This window comes from Biomphalaria glabrata, chromosome 3 (genome assembly GCF_947242115.1).
Source record: "Biomphalaria glabrata chromosome 3, xgBioGlab47.1, whole genome shotgun sequence".
NCBI lineage: Eukaryota > Metazoa > Mollusca > Gastropoda > Planorbidae > Biomphalaria > Biomphalaria glabrata.
In genome coordinates, this window is record NC_074713.1 from 49,243,856 (window position 1) to 49,265,019 (window position 21,164).

Here is a 21,164-nt window from a genome sequence, read left to right on the forward strand (position 1 = left end):
ATTAGGGCACTCAAATATAAAAAAAAGAAAAAAAAAATTTTTTTACCTAAAAGTGAAATAATAAGAATATGTTATGTATTCTTATACCCTAGCCTTGACTTTGGATCCTTTTACAACAATCATAATCATAAAAATCTGACTACTTGTTTTGAATTTTAAAATTTTAAATAATTAAATTTTAGACTTAATCTTTAAACAGTATTTACACAAAACTACTATCCCAAATATATACGTAGAAAAACAACAACATTCATTTACCTTAGTAGTGAGAAATTTGTAAATTAGTGTGAAGGCACATATGGTAATTACAACACAAGTGAACACAGGATAAACCAGTAAGGAAGCACCAGCTGACTTTGAGTTATCCTTTGGTGTCACAATTGATAACAGGATAAGTAACAGATAGAGGAACTAATAAGAATAGAAACAAAATGTGTAAAAAAATAACAGAAGTTCAATTCATGTTAAGCTATAGTTTTGCTCAGCTCATTTGCAGTTAGACTAAATTGTGTTTCTACCAGTTTAAATTTAATTGAATATTGAAAGTAAAAAGTAAAGTTCCTCTTTCAGACCTTGCAATCTATGGGACAGATGATGTAAAGGTCACCTGTTTCTGTGGCCCCACAATTAATGAGGGTGTCATGTGGCTAAGGCAACGACCAACTGCCTTTACTTTTCCCCTATAATGTCAAGTACCCATTAGAGCTGGGTGGACTCAGAGATGCCCAAAGATCCTAAAATTAAGAATCCTGGTCTTCACCAGGATTCAAACCTAAGACCCCAGTTCAGAAGCCAAGCGCTTTACCGATCAGCCACCACGCCTCCTTTAATTGAATATAAATGTGTCAAAATCCTGTGAAACATTTGGGTACGATGTAAAAATCTTCAATTCTGGAGGAGTGTTCAAAACATGTAAAACAAAACACTCATCTTACATTGACCTGAATTGTCAGTATGTTTAGACTAGCAATTTGACATTTACTACTAAGTACCGGTATCTTAAAAAATATATTTAGCAAAAAAAAACCCAGCTAAACAACCTTTATGTTAAACTTCATGTAAAACGAATACAAATAGATAATTCTATGAAGAAGTTCCTTTTTTAATTGCATAAAGAATGTATCACTCTAGGTGTTAATGGATTTGAATATTTTAAGCCCGCACTCAGATTTGATGATGATGATGTGTTAATGGTAACACTAAACTTGCATGATAATGACAACTGATATAGACATAGGTTGCATATCTTTATCTTCCTTCTTTCATTAATCACATCATTTTGTTCGATTCTTTTTTTTTTCAAATCATCTTTCTCTCTCTCTCTACAATGGTCTATAATGAAAGCAGAAATTTCTGCACAAGCATTTATTAGTGTATATCATACATGCAGTAAATTGATGTAGTTATTACTTAGACTAAGAGCCCTTAGAAATAAATGAGAAATATTTATATGTCGTTATCCTAGGACAAACTTGTACAAATGCTCCTTCTTCCCTAGTGCTATTAGAGCATAAAAAGGGTTGCCTGAGCCAGTGACTTGGCAGAATTTAAGTTATTAGTTAATTGCATGGCTAGATTGACAGAAGGCCATGCGTGTGATGTAATCATCTTATTTTTTGAAGTAACATCTGTATTTTATAAGATAACAATGGCTGCCTGGTCATGTGGTATTTGCTCTAGACTGTTGTTAAGCATCTCGATGGCCCAGGTTCAAACCCTGCTTGCTGCCATCCTCCGAGGTTATTATTATCTTCGGAATCTGAAGAAACATCCGAAACATGTAAAACATTTTACAAACATGTTGAACTGAACAAATATTTATAATGATCAAATTAGTTAAATTTAATAATAACTAAAAGAAAAAGCCCATTCATTAGTATAAAGAAAAACCCTAAGGAAAACATATTATGGAACTGAAAAAATCTTGTTTGATAAAACCAAATTATATAGGTTTACCAGCTCATGCCATATGTCTTCTTTACAACTATCAACAAATTCTTTACTGCTCCTCCAATCTCTTGATCCAATGTGCTTCAGTGCTTTCACAGCGATGGCTATTCCTTTAGACTTTTCTTGGGAACTATTAACATGATTATAAACATTGTTATATATCAAAAAAATCAAAAGTTATTTCCATGTAGCCTAGCTGTTACATATATGCTGGTTAAAAACTAAGAAATTGATGTTAGCAACTAAATGTTGAAATACTTTCAATGAAACACAGGTAAATATTTAAAATAAAATAAAAAAAAAACAATTGTTGCTTAAAAATAAATTGCTGAAATTGCTGCTATAAACCATTATTAGGCTAATGAGTAGGCCTTATAGGCTACCATTGTGCATAAATCATAACATCATATTAATAAATTAAGTTAAGAGATAACTAAAATAAGTTATCAATGAGGCATATAACTTTTTTTGTGCAACAAAATACCTTAATAATACTATGTAACTCAGACTTCAGATCTAGAGTATTGGACATAAGTTTTAATGTAGACTTTTGTTATGCTGATTTAATTGGTCAGGTAATCATGGAAATGATGGGCTATATTTGTATATTAACTTTATGATTCTCTTCCAATATTTAGAATCAACAGATATATGCAGATTGATAATCAATATTGTATTATCATTATGTGAGACATAAATGATAGCAATTTTAAAGACGAATAGATCTATCTCGAAAGCAAACATCTTAAAACATTGAAATTTGACGAAGTTAATTTACTTGTGGAAAAGTTTTAAAATTTCTCAGAAAAATAGTTATGGTGTACGTCTGCACAATGTAGATCTAGATCTAGACCTAAGACTTCTTGGTATGTGGGTTGGATAAACTAGTTTTTCTTTTGACTTTACTTTCTCTTCTCCAATTTGAGTTATATCGTCTCAGATTTTCTCGTCACTTATTTCAAGGCAGAGTTATGTCTTGATTTATTTAACAGAAAGAAAAAAAATAGACTCTAGGTTTAGATCGAGACTCAGACTCAACCAACGACAACGTATACCCTTGTCACTGTGTTAATCATGCAGTGTATAAGACTTAAACTCTGCTAAATAATAGGTTTTTTTCTGTCTGATTTAGGTAACCCGTTCCAACTTCCATGCTCTGAACTAGACTAAACTGTCTATAAAGACTAAAGACATACTTAAGTTAATGAAATGGCACTGACTGACTGAGCTCTATCTTGACTAAATCAGCATAGGCCTACAATCTAGTCTACATGTCATTGTCAGCCATTCTCGCGTGAACGCCATTAGATTAAGATCTAGAAATTGCACTTAATAATTAAATTTAGTAATGAATTCAGCTTCAATCATAACTCGAACATTGTATTGTAACTCCTTTGCAACGATGTGTGGTTTCATTGTAATTATCGGACTCAATGCAATTCCTGCATTAACTATTGTAGTAATACTAAATCATTACATTTTCTTTTCTTTACGTTTAATTCGAGATTCATTTTCATAAATTAGCCTATTCTACAACAAAAACACGACCTTTAATATCATAATAATCATGACCTATAAATGAAGGGTTATTACTCTTTATAAATGAAATAAGTAATGTTCAATTAGGCCTGCGTCACGACACGAGTAGGCTAGACTATATCTTCACCTTAGAAATGATATATATACATGGGCGTAGCCAGGGGGGGGGTTCTTGGGGTTCAAACCCCCCCCCCCCCGAAATGAAATCCCCCCCCGGGGGGGGGAGGGATTAAGTGACTGATTTTTGCTTTCATTTGTTTATTTTAGGTGAGATTTTAATACTAAATCATCACTTACCACAGCACAGCCGAGGCAGTTTTGAGTTAAAAACCCTCTGCCAGGGGGTTTTGAGTTTAAATCCCCTTACCAGAGGGTTTCGAGATTTTAAAAACCCTTATCAGGGGGTTTTGAGATACAAATCCCTCTACCAGGGGGCTTTGAGTTTATTTTAAACCCCCTACCAGAGGTTTTTGCAGTTAAATTCCCCTCTTCTATAAAACAAAACAAAAAAAAAAATGCAAACAACAATCCCCAAATTCCAACAGCACAGTTGAGGAAGATTTTGATTTTAAAACCCCATCCAAAATTTACGATAACCCCATCTTCAATATAAAAAAAGCAAATTATACACTATAAAATCTATGAGCGTAGCCAAAGGGGTTTTGAGTTTAAATCCCCCTCCTCCAGATGGCTTTTTCTTTAAAGTTTAAAACCCCTCCAGATGGTTTTGAGTTTAAAATTCCCCTACAGAGCGTTTAGAGTTGAAAACCTCTCTCTTCAATATTATTTTAAAGCAAACTACAGTCACCAAATTCTATGATCGTAGCTAAATGGGGTTTTGAATTAAAAACAAAACAAAAAAAAAAAAAAACAGAGATTTTTTAGTTTAAAACTCCTCAACAGATGATTTGACGAAAAAACTTTCATTTTCGATATAAAATCTAAAGCGAAATACAGGCATGTAATTCCAAGAGCGTAGTCAAGAAAGGTTACAAATTTCTACCAGTGGCTTGGGCTCCATTAATTAAGTGTGAATAGTCTTCTGCCGAAATTGAAAATCATTAAATGTGTCTCAACAAAGATGGCTAAGACAGATTTTAGGAGTCAGTCATAGAGATCGGGTCTCAATCAAAGAAATCATATGCCGAACTGGGAGTCGAATCCTTAGTAAGGTTGTGACAGAGCGTCGCATGAGGTTTTGCAGGACATGTTTTCCGACAAAATGAATTACGCAAAATGAGAGTTGCGGAAACAGCTTGCCGGAAAATGCGCCGAACGGCGCGAGAGGGTCTAAGTCAGTAAGAATAGCACATTAGGTTTTTGAAATAAAACTTTTTAATAGCAAGAAAATGCACTGTAGATACCTCAGAATATGCATTTTGTTGGCTTTCAATACCAGAAATAGTGCTCGGCGGCGGGGCTTCGCCCCGCGCTGAGGGAGCGTTGCGAACTCCCCCAGACCCCCTTGCTAGCAAGGGCGGGGAGTCTACAATAAACAATAAACGTCTTCTGAAAGGGTCAGAATGTAATAAAGATTAATTATGTACACACACACACATATATTTATATATATAATTTTTTTTTCGCGGGGGGGGGGGGGGGGGGGGAGGTCGGGGCGGAACCAAAACCCTCCCCGAAAAAAAATTCTGGCTACGCCCATGTATATATATATATATATATATATATATATATATATAGGCCTATAACATAATTTATTCCACTATGGTGTAACATTGCATAACGCTACTACGTTTGATGGGTATTAATTAAAAAATATTGATGCTTCTACAATTAAAATGTTTGAAATGATTCTTATATTCACTTGTCTGAAACAGCTAGCCTCGAATGTCAATTATAATAATAAAAATAACAAACAAGGTTACAAAGATAGTTTGTGTGAAAACGCAAACTCAAAATCAACCCCGAAGTGGTCACCACAGACAAGTCAAAGGCAGGTTTCAATTTGTTCAGCATACATATCGGAAGCTGTGGATTACATGTATATCCTATCAACAACCACAGCCCTATCTCCGCCAATACAAAAAAGAGATATGTACGTATCAAAAGTATTGCCAATTATATTATAGAATTCTCATGTCAAATGACGACATGATACGACAGGGTACGGAGATCTATCACTATTATAGCCTAAATATTTCATTGTTAATAGTCGTATATGTTCAATGAACTGATAGTTATTAAGATATGGCTCAACATGAACCTGACATGACTGGTGTAATTAGATAAAACCGACATTACATGTATTTTATGAAATTCTAATCTCTCATTCAAGGTCTCTTATCTTATCTTATATAATACAGACGTTACTTCAAATATGAAGATGATTACGTCCTACACGTCATGCATTTAGTCACGCTTATTAATCAATGACCTAAATTCTGCCAAGTCAGTGGTTTTCCTGGCTATCTCAGGCAACCCATTCCATGCTCTAATAGCGCTAGGGAAGAAGGAGTATTTGTACAAATTTGTCCTAGCATATGAGACGAGGAATGTACCTTTATCTTTGTGTCTTTTTGAGTATTTTATTAAATTGAGTATTTGAAGATTATGGTTCAGTGTTGTATGTATAATTACTACTTTACTTTTGAGTCTTTTTGTCCTGAAGGCTTTCTAAATTTAGTGATTTAACTAAAGGTGTTACTCTAGTCAAATGTGAATATTCGTTTGTTATGAATCTCACTGCTCTATTTTGTGTCTGTTCCAGTTTCTTCCAAACAGAGGATGCATATTGTTACGTATTTCTGAATCTTCTGGCTAGATGTATTAGTTGGCACACAAATAAAAACACAGCAAAGAACTTGACGACTAAACTTTCAGTTTCATATAACTTTAATGACTATTAACTCTAACAATTTATTACTGTAACATGTAGCGTAGAAGACTGTACAATATCTGTCAGTTTGCAGTTAGCTATACTTCGTTGCAATTCATCTCTTCACTTAGTTGCAATTCATCTCTTCTCAACTTCCATCGAGCCGTATTCCACAGAACAGACCAACGACACACTTCCCAGTGTCGCTCCAGGTCTCCTAAAGCTGAACCAAGTCGCACTCAAGTCTACCGAATCAGAGCCGCACACGTCTTACATCGACTGTATCGACTGTAACGGCTCAAGTCCACTGTAGTTCGCTGTATAGACTTTAACGACAGTAGTCCACTCCAGTTAACTCTACCATAGTTAACTTGCACCGAGTCGTACACATTTCTCTTCCACAGAGCCGCACACGTCTTACACCGTCTGTATCGACTGTAACGGCTCACTCACGACTCCATACGACTGACTTTCACATGAACTCTCTGGCTTATATAGAGTCCCTAATCGCTTGTCCAAAGTTGCACAAACACGGCTAGTATTCTCTGGAATAACACGTGAGGAAACGTCACATCCTGTCTTTGTTTATACATGTAGATTCCAGAAAACATCGGCTGCAGTGTCATCCAGCCAGGGTCACAAGTTGTGACCTCTATCTGTCACTGGACATTTTTAGTACCTTCTGGAATAACACGTAAGGACACGTCACATCCTGTCTCTGTTTATACATGTACATTCCAGGGAACACCCGCTGATGTGTTATCTCGTCGGGGTCACACGTTAACCTCTTCCTGTCACTGGTCATTTGTAACACTGCCCCCTTCTTAGATCTGTTCGTCCCGAACAGATTCCATTTCACCACGATACTGAAGAAACCGATCGACGATCAAGAAGGAAGCTTTGGTGGTTGCCCCCTTCTCAGAGATGTTCTTTCAATCTGGCCGTTGTCCATCTTCTTTCCATAGAAGAATGGGAGCCAAATCCTCATTTTTCAGCAGGTCCTCACAAATGTTTTCATCAATCTTGGTATGGAAACATCGATCTTCAGATGACGACATTGGGCACTCTTGTCGAGAAAATTCATCAGCATTCTAACGAGTTCGTGCTTCACTGGCTGAGTTTTACATTCTCCAGCATCTTTTTACAGAGCTTCTTCAGAGATACACAGGTTCATCACAGTACAGCAATATTCACATGTTCTTCTTACAACAGCAACTGACTTTGGGTTTGTACGATGTCTGTTGGGTTGATCTTCTTGTACAGTTCTGTCACAGATGGTTACTCACTACAGTTCTGACATCTTTAAACTACTTCTTTTCTGTCCTTCTTGCTTCTGACTTAATTAGCGTTCTTCTAAAAACCTCTGTTATACTTCATCAAACCTATTCTTATGAGTTCTTCTTTAGTGGCTTCACACTTTCAACTGATTCGTAAGGCTTTCTTCTTTGGTTTGATGGTTCCGGGCAGAATCTTTCTAGCAACATGGGCTATGGAGTTTCGTTAGTGCAGGTGGGGGTCTATCAGTGGGAGAAGTGGTGGGCTTGTTTTCTAACAACATGGGCTGTGGAGTTTCATCAATGCAGGTGGGGGTCTATCAGTGGGAGAAGGGGTGGGTTTGTATCTTGATCTTGTTAGAGCCATCCACGTTGCACTCTGCATGTGTCGCTTTCTTCGCCTCCTCAATTTGATATTTCTTTGATTTCGTTGATGTCGATGTCGTTGTCTTGCTTTCTTGTCGATCAATGCTGATGGCAGCCACTTAGCACATAGGAAGGTATTGCATTCCATATCTGTAGTCATCAAGACTGTTGATCTAACAAGTTGCTTCAGCATTATTCTTCGATGGGTACTTTGCGAATGAGCTGCAAGTCCACTTGAAGGCAAGGTGTCAAACACGTCATCACCTTCATCCGAGTCAGGAGGACTCGACTGTGGGGCAGGTTGATAACATTCAACGTGCAAAGGTCCATCAACTTCAGCATCAGTTTCTATTGTAATTCCTTGACTATCACCAGGGCTTCTCACGCCTACCTTGATAGCTGTACAAGCTTCTGTTAAGTCTAGAGCTTGTTGGTGTATTTCTTGGCATTCACAGTCTTCTTGCATAGCTACGTACGTACAGTTCTTGTCAAACGCATGAGTGCAGTAATCAAACTTCGAGTTCCTCTCGTAGATACTGGCAGATAGAAGACAGAAGTCTTTAAGGCCCACAGCAACAGGCTTGGACGCAGACCCAACGTTGTCTTGATCTGTTTGGCTGTTTGAGGTACTCATATCAGGTTTATCTGTAGCTAAAGCTTCGGTCAAACTAAAGGTCTCTTCTATTGTTTCTTCAGCGGTCTCATTCTGCTTTTCGTTGAAATAGTAACAGCTACCGTCTCTTTTCATTTCTTGTGGGCCACATTCGTTTGGTTTGCTATCACAGTAACAGACAGCACAGCCATCACCAACATGCCTATCGTAATTGTCTGTATCGCCACATCCTTGGTTGGACGATTGTTCGCTGTTCATCACTGGTGTAGCTCTTTCATCTGTCGACTCAATCTGATACTGTTGGGTGTTCAGCAGCTCGTTAATCATGATTCTCGTTTGATCTTTTATTTGTTCTTCTGTCTTGTTGGGCGTGGTAGCTATTTCTTCATTCTCATTCATGGCTTTAATCAACTGGTTAAATGAAGAAAATCTGGTGTTGATTTCTGATTCTATCTCCTTAATGCTTTCTTTCACCGAGTTCATTTTGTATTGCAAAGTTCTCAGGAGCTCCATCGTATTAGGTTTGATTTCAAATTGGCAAGTGTCCGGATTCTCATCTTCCTTCAACAGGGCTTGTCTGAGACGTGCTGTTAGCGCTTCCTTATTTCCGTTAAGCTGTAGACCTCTTTCTCGAAGCTCTTGTCTAAGTTCTTTCATGTCAAGTTCAATAAGAAGTTTGATGGAACACATTCTAGCCAGAAAGATCCCACTTCTGACACCAATTGTTACGTATTTCTGAATCTTCTGGCTAGATGTATTAGTTGGCACACAAATAAAAACACAGCAAAGAACTTGACGACTAAACTTTCAGTTTCATATAACTTTAATGACTATTAACTCTAACAATTTATTACTGTAACATGTAGCGTAGAAGACTGTACAATATCTGTCAGTTTGCAGTTAGCTATACTTCGTTGCAATTCATCTCTTCACTTAGTTGCAATTCATCTCTTCTCAACTTCCATCGAGCCGTATTCCACAGAACAGACCAACGACACACTTCCCAGTGTCGCTCCAGGTCTCCTAAAGCTGAACCAAGTCGCACTCAAGTCTACCGAATCAGAGCCGCACACGTCTTACATCGACTGTATCGACTGTAACGGCTCAAGTCCACTGTAGTTCGCTGTATAGACTTTAACGACAGTAGTCCACTCCAGTTAACTCTACCATAGTTAACTTGCACCGAGTCGTACACATTTCTCTTCCACAGAGCCGCACACGTCTTACACCGTCTGTATCGACTGTAACGGCTCACTCACGACTCCATACGACTGACTTTCACATGAACTCTCTGGCTTATATAGAGTCCCTAATCGCTTGTCCAAAGTTGCACAAACACGGCTAGTATTCTCTGGAATAACACGTGAGGAAACGTCACATCCTGTCTTTGTTTATACATGTAGATTCCAGAAAACATCGGCTGCAGTGTCATCCAGCCAGGGTCACAAGTTGTGACCTCTATCTGTCACTGGACATTTTTAGTACCTTCTGGAATAACACGTAAGGACACGTCACATCCTGTCTCTGTTTATACATGTACATTCCAGGGAACACCCGCTGATGTGTTATCTCGTCGGGGTCACACGTTAACCTCTTCCTGTCACTGGTCATTTGTAACAATATTCTATTAATTGCCTCAAGGAAGAAACTGTTTCATTTGGTAAAATCTCTATGTGTACGTCGAAAAGTAAACACTTTATTTATAAGTAGTTTAAATAACAGAAAACACTCAATATAGTAATACAAAATATTTTTCTAACATTACATTTAGCAAAAATATGAATGAATTTTGAAAAAGCATATAGGAATATCATAGCTCTTTTTGTACAGTCTCCCCCCCCCCCCTTTTTTTTTTTACTATTTATAGTGAATATTATAGTTTTTAAAAAGGTATATTTTTTAAATGAAAAACAAAACAACAACCCATTTAATTTTAAAAAGAAAGAAAAGAAGCCATTGCACATGAACTAAATGATATGATATCGGATCTTCATTTTTTTTTCTTGTTTTTGCAATCCAAACGGACGGACGGATAGACATACAGATGGATGGACAGACAGATCACACAAAACAAATAGCGGCTATTCCCCGTATGATGGTCGCTAAAAATAGTTATTACCAATAGAAAAATGTTGCACAATGTTAAGCTTTCACACTTCAGGTATAGACCAAAAAACCGTTGGTCTTAAACTACCTCTGCTCTGGTAATTCATTCGACGGTCGCGACTCACAGGTTGAGAACCTCTAATCTAGTCTATACCTGATGTCATCAATATGAATTTTTTAACCTAGGTCAGTGAAAAAAAAAAGACTTACTTTTGCTGCACTTGTCCAGTAAGAACCAAATGTTGCATGTTTGCCACTTTCACAACATAACAAGGAAACCATTTTCTGTAGACTTTTCTTCCCACAAAAGCATTAGCTGAGACTTCCTCAAGGCCTGCATAGACACACACATCGCTATCTGGAAAATATTGAAACAAAATAAAAATGCATTCAGAAAGGGCCGGATTTAGGGGAGTGCAGGTGGGGCTACAGCCCCGGAAACTTCACAAGAAAGATTCCTCCACAATAGAGATACAAATAGACTTCTATCCGAATTCGACGGGTCAGAAACTTTTACTTTGTTGTTTTTTTTTTCAAACTTTCTTTTTTCGCATTTTTACTGCTGACAAAAAATGTCGTGATTAAGAAGTGTACGCTTGTAGCATGCTTGGCTTGGAATAAGTAAATGCAGCTTCGGATTTACGTCAATGCGTCTACCTAACCCTCCACAAACGTATACATATAAACGCTTTTTAAAATAAATATGCATATTAAATATTTTTTGAACAAGGAAAGTGACATTAGTTTATAATAACTCTTTTTCTTTCTTCTAAAATATAGCATGCTTTTAGATATAAGTATTTTTATTTAGAAGTGTATCTTTATTAAAGCTTTCGAAAATGTATAGGGGCCTCCACATACTCTAACCCGGCCTTGATTACAGAAACTAATAAGTAAAGTGCAATGAATAATGATACTTAAGACTTATGGTTAAAAGTGAATATTATCATCAGTAGACGTCAATTCCTTATCCATACTAAACGATGTAAAAGAAAATTAAGGCCTTTATTTCTTATAGAGATCAACGTTAGCGTGAATATATTCGGATGAATCTATAAAAGGACCAACAACAACATTCCAAGTCCAATAGCTGACATGTCCAGCCACATACGAATTCTTATTGGTTTGATGGAGTTGTTGTATGATCTCGAGTTGGCCCCGCCTATCGAAGTCCTTCGTTAATCACAAATAGGTTATTATCTTGAACAGTGTAGCATTGCCTTGATTGGAATCAAAAGAATGGATTAAGAAGAAGCAGAAAGTCAGTCACAGATAAAAAGCCCAAACTTTTTGCTGGAATCTTGTGCAAAACAAGAAAACGTTGTAAATGTTTTCTCACAAGCACTAGAGATTCACTAGCATTCACTGGCGGATCCAGAATGGGGGGGGGGGGCGGTAGGGGCGATCGCCCCCCAGCCCCCTGCCCACTCGGCCGACCCCCCCCCCCCTGTCCGGGGGGGGGTTGAATATCTAAATGATATAAGTTACATATTGATATTTGAACCAATTTGTATATTATATCGCGCACTCTAATCTCAAATTTTATCATTAGTAAATATAAAATGAAAAAGGGTTGTACCAAGTAGGAGGGGCAATACATGCAATCGCCCTCAGCCCATCGGACAAACCAATACTTTTTCTTTTTGTATTTTAGTTAAGAAATTACAAAATTAAAAAAAAATGTCACTACTATAATTTGTATATGCTATAAATTAAATTCTTTTATCGAGTCTCCCCACTCCTATTCTTTAATGCCAAATGCAATCATTAGCAGAAATTATAAAAAGGAGCGAGGATTAATCGTTTTCACTCTACCGCCCCTCCCGGTTCCAGACGAAAACATGATGTTTTAAAACAGAATTGTCAAATATGGCGAGAGAGTTTATGTAATTTCACATGAATTTATCATAATTATTTAAAGAAAGACTTTGCTTTGGAAAATTTAGAATTCATAAGAAATCTTTCAGCATAAGATTAACAATTGAGATGATTTTTGAACCCAAATATTATTTTCATAGTCACCTTTTTCCAACCTTTACTCATACTGATATTTGTCTATTTTTTATATAAATTTGGGAATATAACTCACAATTTATGCTTAAATCCTAAAAATGCAAAAAAACATTATAATGGAATCTAATTGGTCCACTGAATTTCTCCTCCCACTTCCGAATTATTTTGTTTAGAGCTTTGAATTCTAGTTCTGTAACAAAACAAAGCTACAAACATGTTTATTGATTAAAATGTATCACTTACAAATGAGCTTTTTAAAAAATAATATTATATTTCCAATATTTTTTTTTCGGCGGCGATCCTCAAAGCCTTAATCTAAATATGTGGGCTATCTTATTTTTTCAAGGAACAAATCGGTTGTATTTGCAATGTAGTTAGGGCCTATAAATTCATATTAGAATAATTTTCAAGTAAAACATTATGCAAAAGGTCCTTTTTTATAGGATGATTAATGAGCTGTAGATGTCAGGAGAATGCTTACTGCGCTCCCCCGACCCCCTGGCTGTCAAGATGTTAATTTTTTTTTCGCTGAAGATTGAGAAAACACACACACACACACACACATACATACATACATACATATATATATATATATATATATATATATATATATATATATATATATATATATATATATATATATATATATATATATATTGTTACGATCCTCTCTCCTAATCATCAGGCCTTCCGTAAACACTGCTAAAACTCAACACAACACATCAACACATCAAGAACTTGACAACAAGAGCTCCACAATATCGGGTACTTTAATAATGAGTGAATAAGTAGATAACAGCCAATACTAGACAATTGGCATCAAACACATCAACAACTGAAATGTCACTCTGTACATCACCGTACAAAACTCTACTGTCTCTCTTTCTGGACTTGTACATCAACACATGAGGACTCGACCAGGACCGACTTCATAGCCGACTAACAGTCCCGGTCTCGACGCTCTCCGGTCTTGAACTGCCGCTTTCCTACACACTGTGTCCTCGTACACGCAGGCTTTCGATCACATGACCATAACATTGGTCATATTTGCGTGTAATCGTGTAATCGTAGTACTGTCCCTTGTCCATGGCCCCGCTGACCTGAGTGATTCACGTGTGTCAGCTGAGCCTATAGTTAACCCTTTTCCGCCGCCAATAGGGTCGTAACACTGCCCCCTTCTCAGATTTGTCCGTCCCGGACAAAATCTAGCACACGACATAGGCAGTGGAGGTGAATCGATGCAGGAGGAGGACTATCGGTGGGGGCGACAATGGGCTTATATTGCCATCTCGATGGAGTCATCTGTGTTGTTGTCTGCGTATGTCTCTTTCTCCTACTCCAGTTGACCTTCACCTGGCTGCACTGACGTCGTGGTTGCATCGCCGTGCACTTTGGACTCAGCAAACGTAGCCTTCTTCGATCGCTCACTTCTGAGGGCAGCCACTTAACACACGGGGAGGGATAGGATGTCAGGACTGGGGTCACCAAGATCGTTGGCCTATCAGGTTGTTTCATAGGGCTTTCAAGAGACGGGTTTTGGGAATGGGTATCAGGTCCACAGGAGGGGAAATAGTGGCACACATCATCTTCAGGCTTGTCCGGAGGGCAAACTAGTGGAGCAAGTTGGCAGCACTCCACTTGCGAAGGACCCTCATCTTCAGCATCAGGCTCCAGTTCACTTACTTGACCATCATCAGGGCTTCTCACTATGGTCTCGTCAGCAGGACAAACATTTGTTGGGTGCAGACCTTGCCGATGGGTTCCTTGTAGTTGGCGTTCTCCCTGCAAAGCTCGACACACAAAGTTCTTGCCAAACATCTGGGTGCAGCCATCAGGATTCGAGTTCCTCTCATCAGCACTGACAGATTGACAGATGTCTTTAATGTCCTCAGCTACAGGCTTGATGTAAGACACGACGTTGTCTTGTTCTATCTGGCTGATGGAGGCACTCACGTCATGGACGTCTGTAGCAAAAGCGTTGGTTGAACTATTGGTCTCGGTCTCTTCTCTTGTTTCTTCACCTGTTTCTTTCTGCGAGTCACCCTTGATCACATTCTGAAAGCCAGCCAACATCTGTTTTTGAAATGTGATCAAGAGCTCTACCACATCAGGTTCGAGTTCAAAGAGGTACGTGTTCGGATCTTCCTCTTCATCCACAAGGGCTTGCCGGAGACGTTCTTTAAGAGTTTCGTTGTTCCTTTCGTAGTACTTCAGTCCTCGCCATTTCAGCTCTTGTTTCAGTTCTTTCAGATTCAGTTCATCTAGCAGTTTTACAGAAGCCATAGGAAATCCCACTTCAAGACACCAGTGTTACGATCTCTCTCCTAATCATCAAGCCTTCTGTAAACACTGCTAAAACTCAACACAACACATCAACACATCAAGAACTTGACAAGAGCTCCACAATATCGGGTACTTTAATAATGAGTGAATAAGTAGATAACAGCCAATACTAGACAATTGGCATCAAACACATCAACAACTGAAATGTCACTCTGTATATCACCGTACAAAACTCTACTGTCTCTCTTTCTGGACTTGTACATCAACACATGAGGACTCGACCAGGACCGACTTCATAGCCGACTAACAGTCCCGGTCTCGACGCTCTCCGGTCTTGAACTGCCGCTTTCCTACACACTGTGTCCTCGTACACGCAGGCTTTCGATCACATGACCATAACATTGGTCATATTTGCGTGTAATCGTGTAATCGTAGTACTGTCCCTTGTCCATGGCCCCGCTGACCTGAGTGATTCACGTGTGTCAGCTGAGCCTATAGTTAACCCTTTTCCGCCGCCAATAGGGTCGTAACAATATATATATATATATATATATATATATATATATATATGTATATATATATATATATATATATATATATATATATATATATATAGAGGCCTATATGCTGCACGCGCGTTTATGCTTAGGGTTAGGGTTTACTGGGCGTTAAGGTTAGGGTTTGTAAAAATATCGCCCCCCCCCGCCACTCCAAAGTTCTGGATCCGCTAGTGCTAGCCCTATGATGACAGCGTTTATGAATGAACAGGCTCAACACCACAAGAAACACTAATACCAAAACGACAAAGATATAATTCGTCAAAATACAAAGACTAGAAGCTTTGTTACAATATATGAAACAATCTTGACATCATTTGAGTTATTGAACGTAAGGGTATTTAATTACCTTCAAACAAGTGAACATGTTCTGCTGTGTGTGTAGTCAGTTCTAAGATGCAAACGTGAAACTAGGTGTCCAAGTTATTGAGAAAGCAGTCAGTATATGACCTGGTAAGTAAAGTTCCCAATTCACACCTTGCGTTCTACAGGACAGATGATTCTAAGGTCGTGTGTTTCTTGGCCAACGGTTAACAAGCAGGGTGTCATGTGACCAGCACAACGAACTACCGCCTTTACTTTTTCAAACTAAAGTCAGGTACACCGTACCCGTTAGAGTCGGGTGGACCCAGGAACCCAGTCTTCATCGAGATTCAAACCCAAGACTCCAGGTTCGGAAGCAAAGTGCTTTACCACTCAGCCACCTCGCGCCCACGACCTTGTGAGATAGGCAGTTAAATAATGGGGGACGAAGAGTTGTGGGCCTATTTGTAAATTGATGTCCATAGGCCTGAGAATATGGTAGCAGAAGTTTGTGAGAGTAAATGAGAGATTCCCCATTCCAAGTGTTATAGCAGTGATTAGTTTCAATATCATCGAATAAAGTGTTCCTATTGCTAACTACTTTTGATACGAATTAAACTTTACACAATGTTCCTGAGGACAGGTATTATTGGATGCACATCACGTGTATAATTTGTGGCCCGAATTTTAGAAAAACGCCTAGGCCGATTTTGACACCCTTGATCTTATTGCTTACCTTTAAACTTTTTTTATTGGCCTAAAATAAAGAAGGCTGTGAGACTATAATTTAGGCTATGAATCTGCACAGAAATAAAATGCATATATTTCTATTTCGTAAACGATCTGTAGCTAAGCAAAAACTCACCTATATAAACTCCCCAATGGGCTTTGCCATTCCATAAAAATTCGAAAAAATCTCCTTGGTCCAAAAGGATAAATTGTGGATAGTCCATTTTGTTTTTCCACGCATTGATTCTACCTCGTCCACGTCTATAATTTTCAGCCTGTAAGATAAAAAAATGTTTTTTTCCCCTTAATCTAAATAGCAAAACAATCTGAATGTTTCTGTAAAGCTAGGTCTTGGTCTGAAGTATAAAATCTATATGATTGTAGTTTCTGGGAGTTTTAAAGGCTAAGCAAGGTTGCTGGCTGGCTACGAAGGAAGAACCAGCTGAGTCGTTTTAGTTTAATTAAATCTGCTATTTAAAAAAATAAATAAAGTTCCCCTTTCAGACCTTGTGGTCTATAGGGCAGATGATGTAAATGTGGCCTACTGTTAACGAGGGTGTCATGTGGCCAGCACAACGACCAACCGCCTTTACTTTTCCCAGCTTATGTCAGGTACCCATTAGAGCTGGGTGGACTCAGAGGCGTCTAAAGATCCCGAAATTAAAAATACAAGTCTTCACCAGGATTCGAACCGGGACCCCCAATTCAGAAGCCAAGCACATTACCGCTCAGCCACCGCGCCTCCTAAATCTGCTATTTGCTGCACCTTATTAATGGAGCCCTCTTGGCTACGCTTATGGAATTTGGTGACTGGTTTGCTTTAGATTTTATATCGCAAAGGGGCTGAAAAATTGATTCTACAATGCTGAAAATGCAACATGTATATATATAGGGAAAAGAAGGAAAATGATATTGTTTCTGTAGCTGGAGAGACTATTGAAATAGTGCAAACTTTTAAATACCTTGGTACTATCCTAGAGAATAAACTAAATTTTACTGTAAATACTGATTATATCAGCAAAAAAGGGTATGTTTTATCGCGCTCTCATCTGCAATGTTTTAAGTTTTAATATCACTGCCTGGTATGGCGATTTGCACATTAAAATAAAAATAATGGAATCCTAAATGCTGCTGGTAAAATCATTGGCAAAAAGCAAACCCCATTTGGGCAGCTGTTTGAGACAGACATCCATAAAAAAAAGCTAAAAAGATTCTAGAAACGGAAGGATTACCCTTTGGGTCAGGATTTTGTGATTTTACCATGACGAAAGAGATACAAGACACCGATAGTAAATTAACATTCTGGTTTACCACAATATTCCATTAGTACTTTTACCGATCTTCTTTCACATGTCCACCGCATGATTTAAACACATAATTTTAGTTTACATCTTTTTAGTATTTTTTCCCCTTCAAGCTCCAATCAGAGGTAATGTATAATTGTCTCAACACTAGCTCCAGTATGTCTTAAATGTTAATGTTCCTTATATGCAGTCATTTTGTCTTGTCTCTAGTGTTACTACAATATGGTCGCTAAGATATACAAAGTGGCACATTCCTCTTACTGCGTTGCCACGGGTAGCCGTGTTCTTGAAGTGTGTATACCAGACAGACTACACTCGTGTTGCCTTGCGACATGCTCTCTGATCATATGATCTAAGAGGACGTAACCAAAAGGAAGAAACAATCCTTCAAACGTGTTGACTTCCCTTTAAAAGAATACGTTTTTGAGTAGTTTTCCGTGGTAGATAACTCAAGTTCCATTGATTTTCCATCAAGCAAAAAAAAAACCCCTCTCTTTAACAAGGGTACATACACATCCTCAAACATTCACACAAACACTTTGACTGTAAAACTTTATAACAATAGGAATGTCAGAATAGCCTTTAATATTCATCTTAGATAGAGCTGATAGATAGAGCAAATTTATCATGTATATTAAATTATACAATAAAAATACAAATGTTATATAACTAGTGAAATTATCAGTTTTATGTTCAATTATCTTTATAAATATTAAATCTAAATTATAAGGATGTACACATATATTGGTATTAACAACTTTTGTTCTACTGCGCCACACTAGACTTCTGTAGCTGGTTACTATTATTAGGTTAAAGTTAGTAGTCATCTTATTTGTAATTTTAGGTAATTTATTTAAGACAATAGGCAAGTCAAGAATAACAGTATTTTTGAAAATAAAACTCCTAATGATTGTGTGTATATTTTGTCACTTGTGTAAACGTTGGTGGTGGTTCTGTGATATTTGCTAAATACACTCTCTTCGAGATAACCAGGTTGTTCACAAATATTGCTCTACCGAATGTGGTAGTTGCTGCGTAATGAAAACTTTTTAAGACAACATTAAGAAACTGGAACAGACACAAAATGGAGCAATAAGATTGATAAAAAACGAAAAATCACAATTCATTTGAATAACACTAATAGTAAAATCAATAAATTTAGAAAGCCTTCAGGCAAGAAAACTTAAAAGTAAAGTATCAATTGTACATAAAACACTGAACCATAGTCTTCAGATGGAAAAACAAAACCTAATAAAATACTCAGAAAGACACAAAGCTAAAGGCACATTCCTTGTTCCATACGCTAGGAAAGATTTGTTCAAATGCCCCACCTTCCCTAGTGCTATTAGAGCATGGAATGGGTTGTTCATGCATGACTAGATTGACGTAGGATAATCATCTTATTCTTATTTTACCTGAAACTCCATTATAGAAGCTTAAAATATAATAAAAAAAAATTGTTTTATAAAAAAAAAATGTGTGCCTCAAACTTGGTATCGAGCTTGTAATTCTGACACCGTCAGATGTGTGAGCGTATGTATTTAGCCAGCGGAAATTCATACTTTTTGATATGTATTGAAATTATCATTATATGGCCATCTAGATCCAATACTAGACATAGACTTCTGATTTATAACTCTAAAGTTCTACTCTAGATCTAGATTTACTTTAAAAAAAAATTAGTAAGGCGTTGATATTCTTTCAATTAATTTGAAGCTACTTTCAATTTACCCTGTTATCGTATAATTTCGGAACACAATGGCTGACTGCGCCATGTTTTTTTGTAAGTCGTCAAGCCAAATATAGGCCTACATCTACCTATTTTTTTACTTTGAAAAATTATAACGGTCATACTACATTTATTACCATTGACAATCGAGCTAGTAATTCTTGTCTCAGCAACTGTTTCATTTCTAGAGCAGTCTTTGAGATCAGCGCACGGCATCACTCCATAAAAGAGTGACTTAAATAGAGGTATTGTACAAAATGTCTTAAAATAAAAAACAAGATGCTTATATATTTAATATATGTTATATTTCAGAAATTCCTCTACCATGTGATGAACAATGAAAATAAGATGCGTATTTAGAGTTTGTATCAATTATTTAGTGTAGACAATTATCTCCGCTACTTGTAGTCAATTAGAGTTTTAAAACACCATCGAGTGATTTTATTGCAAAAAGTTTTTTTTTTGGAAGGAAGGGGGTTTTGAGGTTACCCGGGGAGGAGGGTCGAAGCCATCAGCTAACTGCACCTGATGACACCAGCCCTAGAGACGCCACTGCCTAGATTTATTTTCAGTGTAATTAATAAAAGGAGTATTTACATTCAGCCTAACCAGTAACTAATCCCTCAGCATAACCAGTAGGCCTAACTAGATGAATGAATTCACACGAGATATGTCGTCGTGCTAGACATATAGCGCTATCGTGTTACTCCATTATAGGAAGACCTGCCTACCTTAAAGACCGCTAGCTTCAAACGTAAACCTCTACTTCCTAAGCTGAACAAGAAGAGCAAGAATACGAAACTAACGCAATCATTAGAACGTGTAAGCGATGTAAACAATTTGACTGACTTGAAGCATGTTTGTACACAATCTGCATCAATAATAAATAAAGAATTTAACAGGGGTGACGCAAAAAGCAGCTGGGAAATAAATAAAACAAACAAAAATCAATAAAAGCTGTGATAATCGTACACATCTACACTGCAAGACACCACACCGTCATCATTGGTGTTACACATATACCTTGCAGACACACACACACATGCTTTATGATTGAGTTAATCGAAGAATACATCTAAGTTATCTAATCAAGTACGGTCACATATCAGTTATTGCTATTCGACCTGTCTCATGCGATAACAACTAAACACAACTGCTTATTACAAACCTTCCTCATATCCTTCCTCCTCTAGTAATTAATGTAAGTAAATGCAATGTAGCGCGTAAACTAATCACAACTTAATCAGAACAGGGGCAGTGGGCACATTGTCTCAACATTACGTCCCCTACGGTTAATTACTGGCTAGTGGGTAGCAAGAGAAACTGGGACAGAAAAATCTAAATCTAAATTGGGGATAAAAAGTTACACACCTTAACATAAATCAAACTCCGCAACAGTTACATAGATGTAGTGATACTGATTTTTTTTTCTATGGTAAGAATAAAGAGTAACAGAATATTCACAGCGAGAACCCGGAAGCCAGGTTGATAGGCAGAGAAAATCTATTTCTGGTGATAAAGGTCAGAATAAAATTCATCTTGCGGGCTTTTCGCTTTAATATATT

At 37.4% G+C, this 21,164-nt stretch overlaps 1 protein-coding gene across 4 annotated transcripts in view; it reads right to left on the bottom strand.

The window, feature by feature from the left end:
* LOC106051983 (protein mono-ADP-ribosyltransferase PARP14-like) overlaps nt 1-21,164 on the bottom strand; it is a 47,604-nt gene that overhangs the window by 25,241 nt on the left and 1,199 nt on the right. Inside the window, exons 1-5 of one of the 4 annotated variants that reach the window (XM_056022451.1) lie at nt 20,971-21,050; nt 16,703-16,841; nt 10,892-11,039; nt 1,957-2,080; nt 259-411 (exon numbers count right to left, since the gene is read on the bottom strand). In XM_056022451.1, the coding sequence (XP_055878426.1) occupies nt 259-411; nt 1,957-2,080; nt 10,892-11,039; nt 16,703-16,790 (513 nt within the window). In that variant the 5' untranslated portion in view covers nt 16,791-16,841; nt 20,971-21,050. Of the gene's footprint in view, nt 1-258; nt 412-1,956; nt 2,081-10,891; nt 11,040-16,702; nt 16,842-20,330; nt 20,610-20,970; nt 21,051-21,164 lie in introns of those variants that run through there. The other 3 variants (XM_056022450.1, XM_056022449.1, XM_056022452.1) reach the window with 3 other exon arrangements.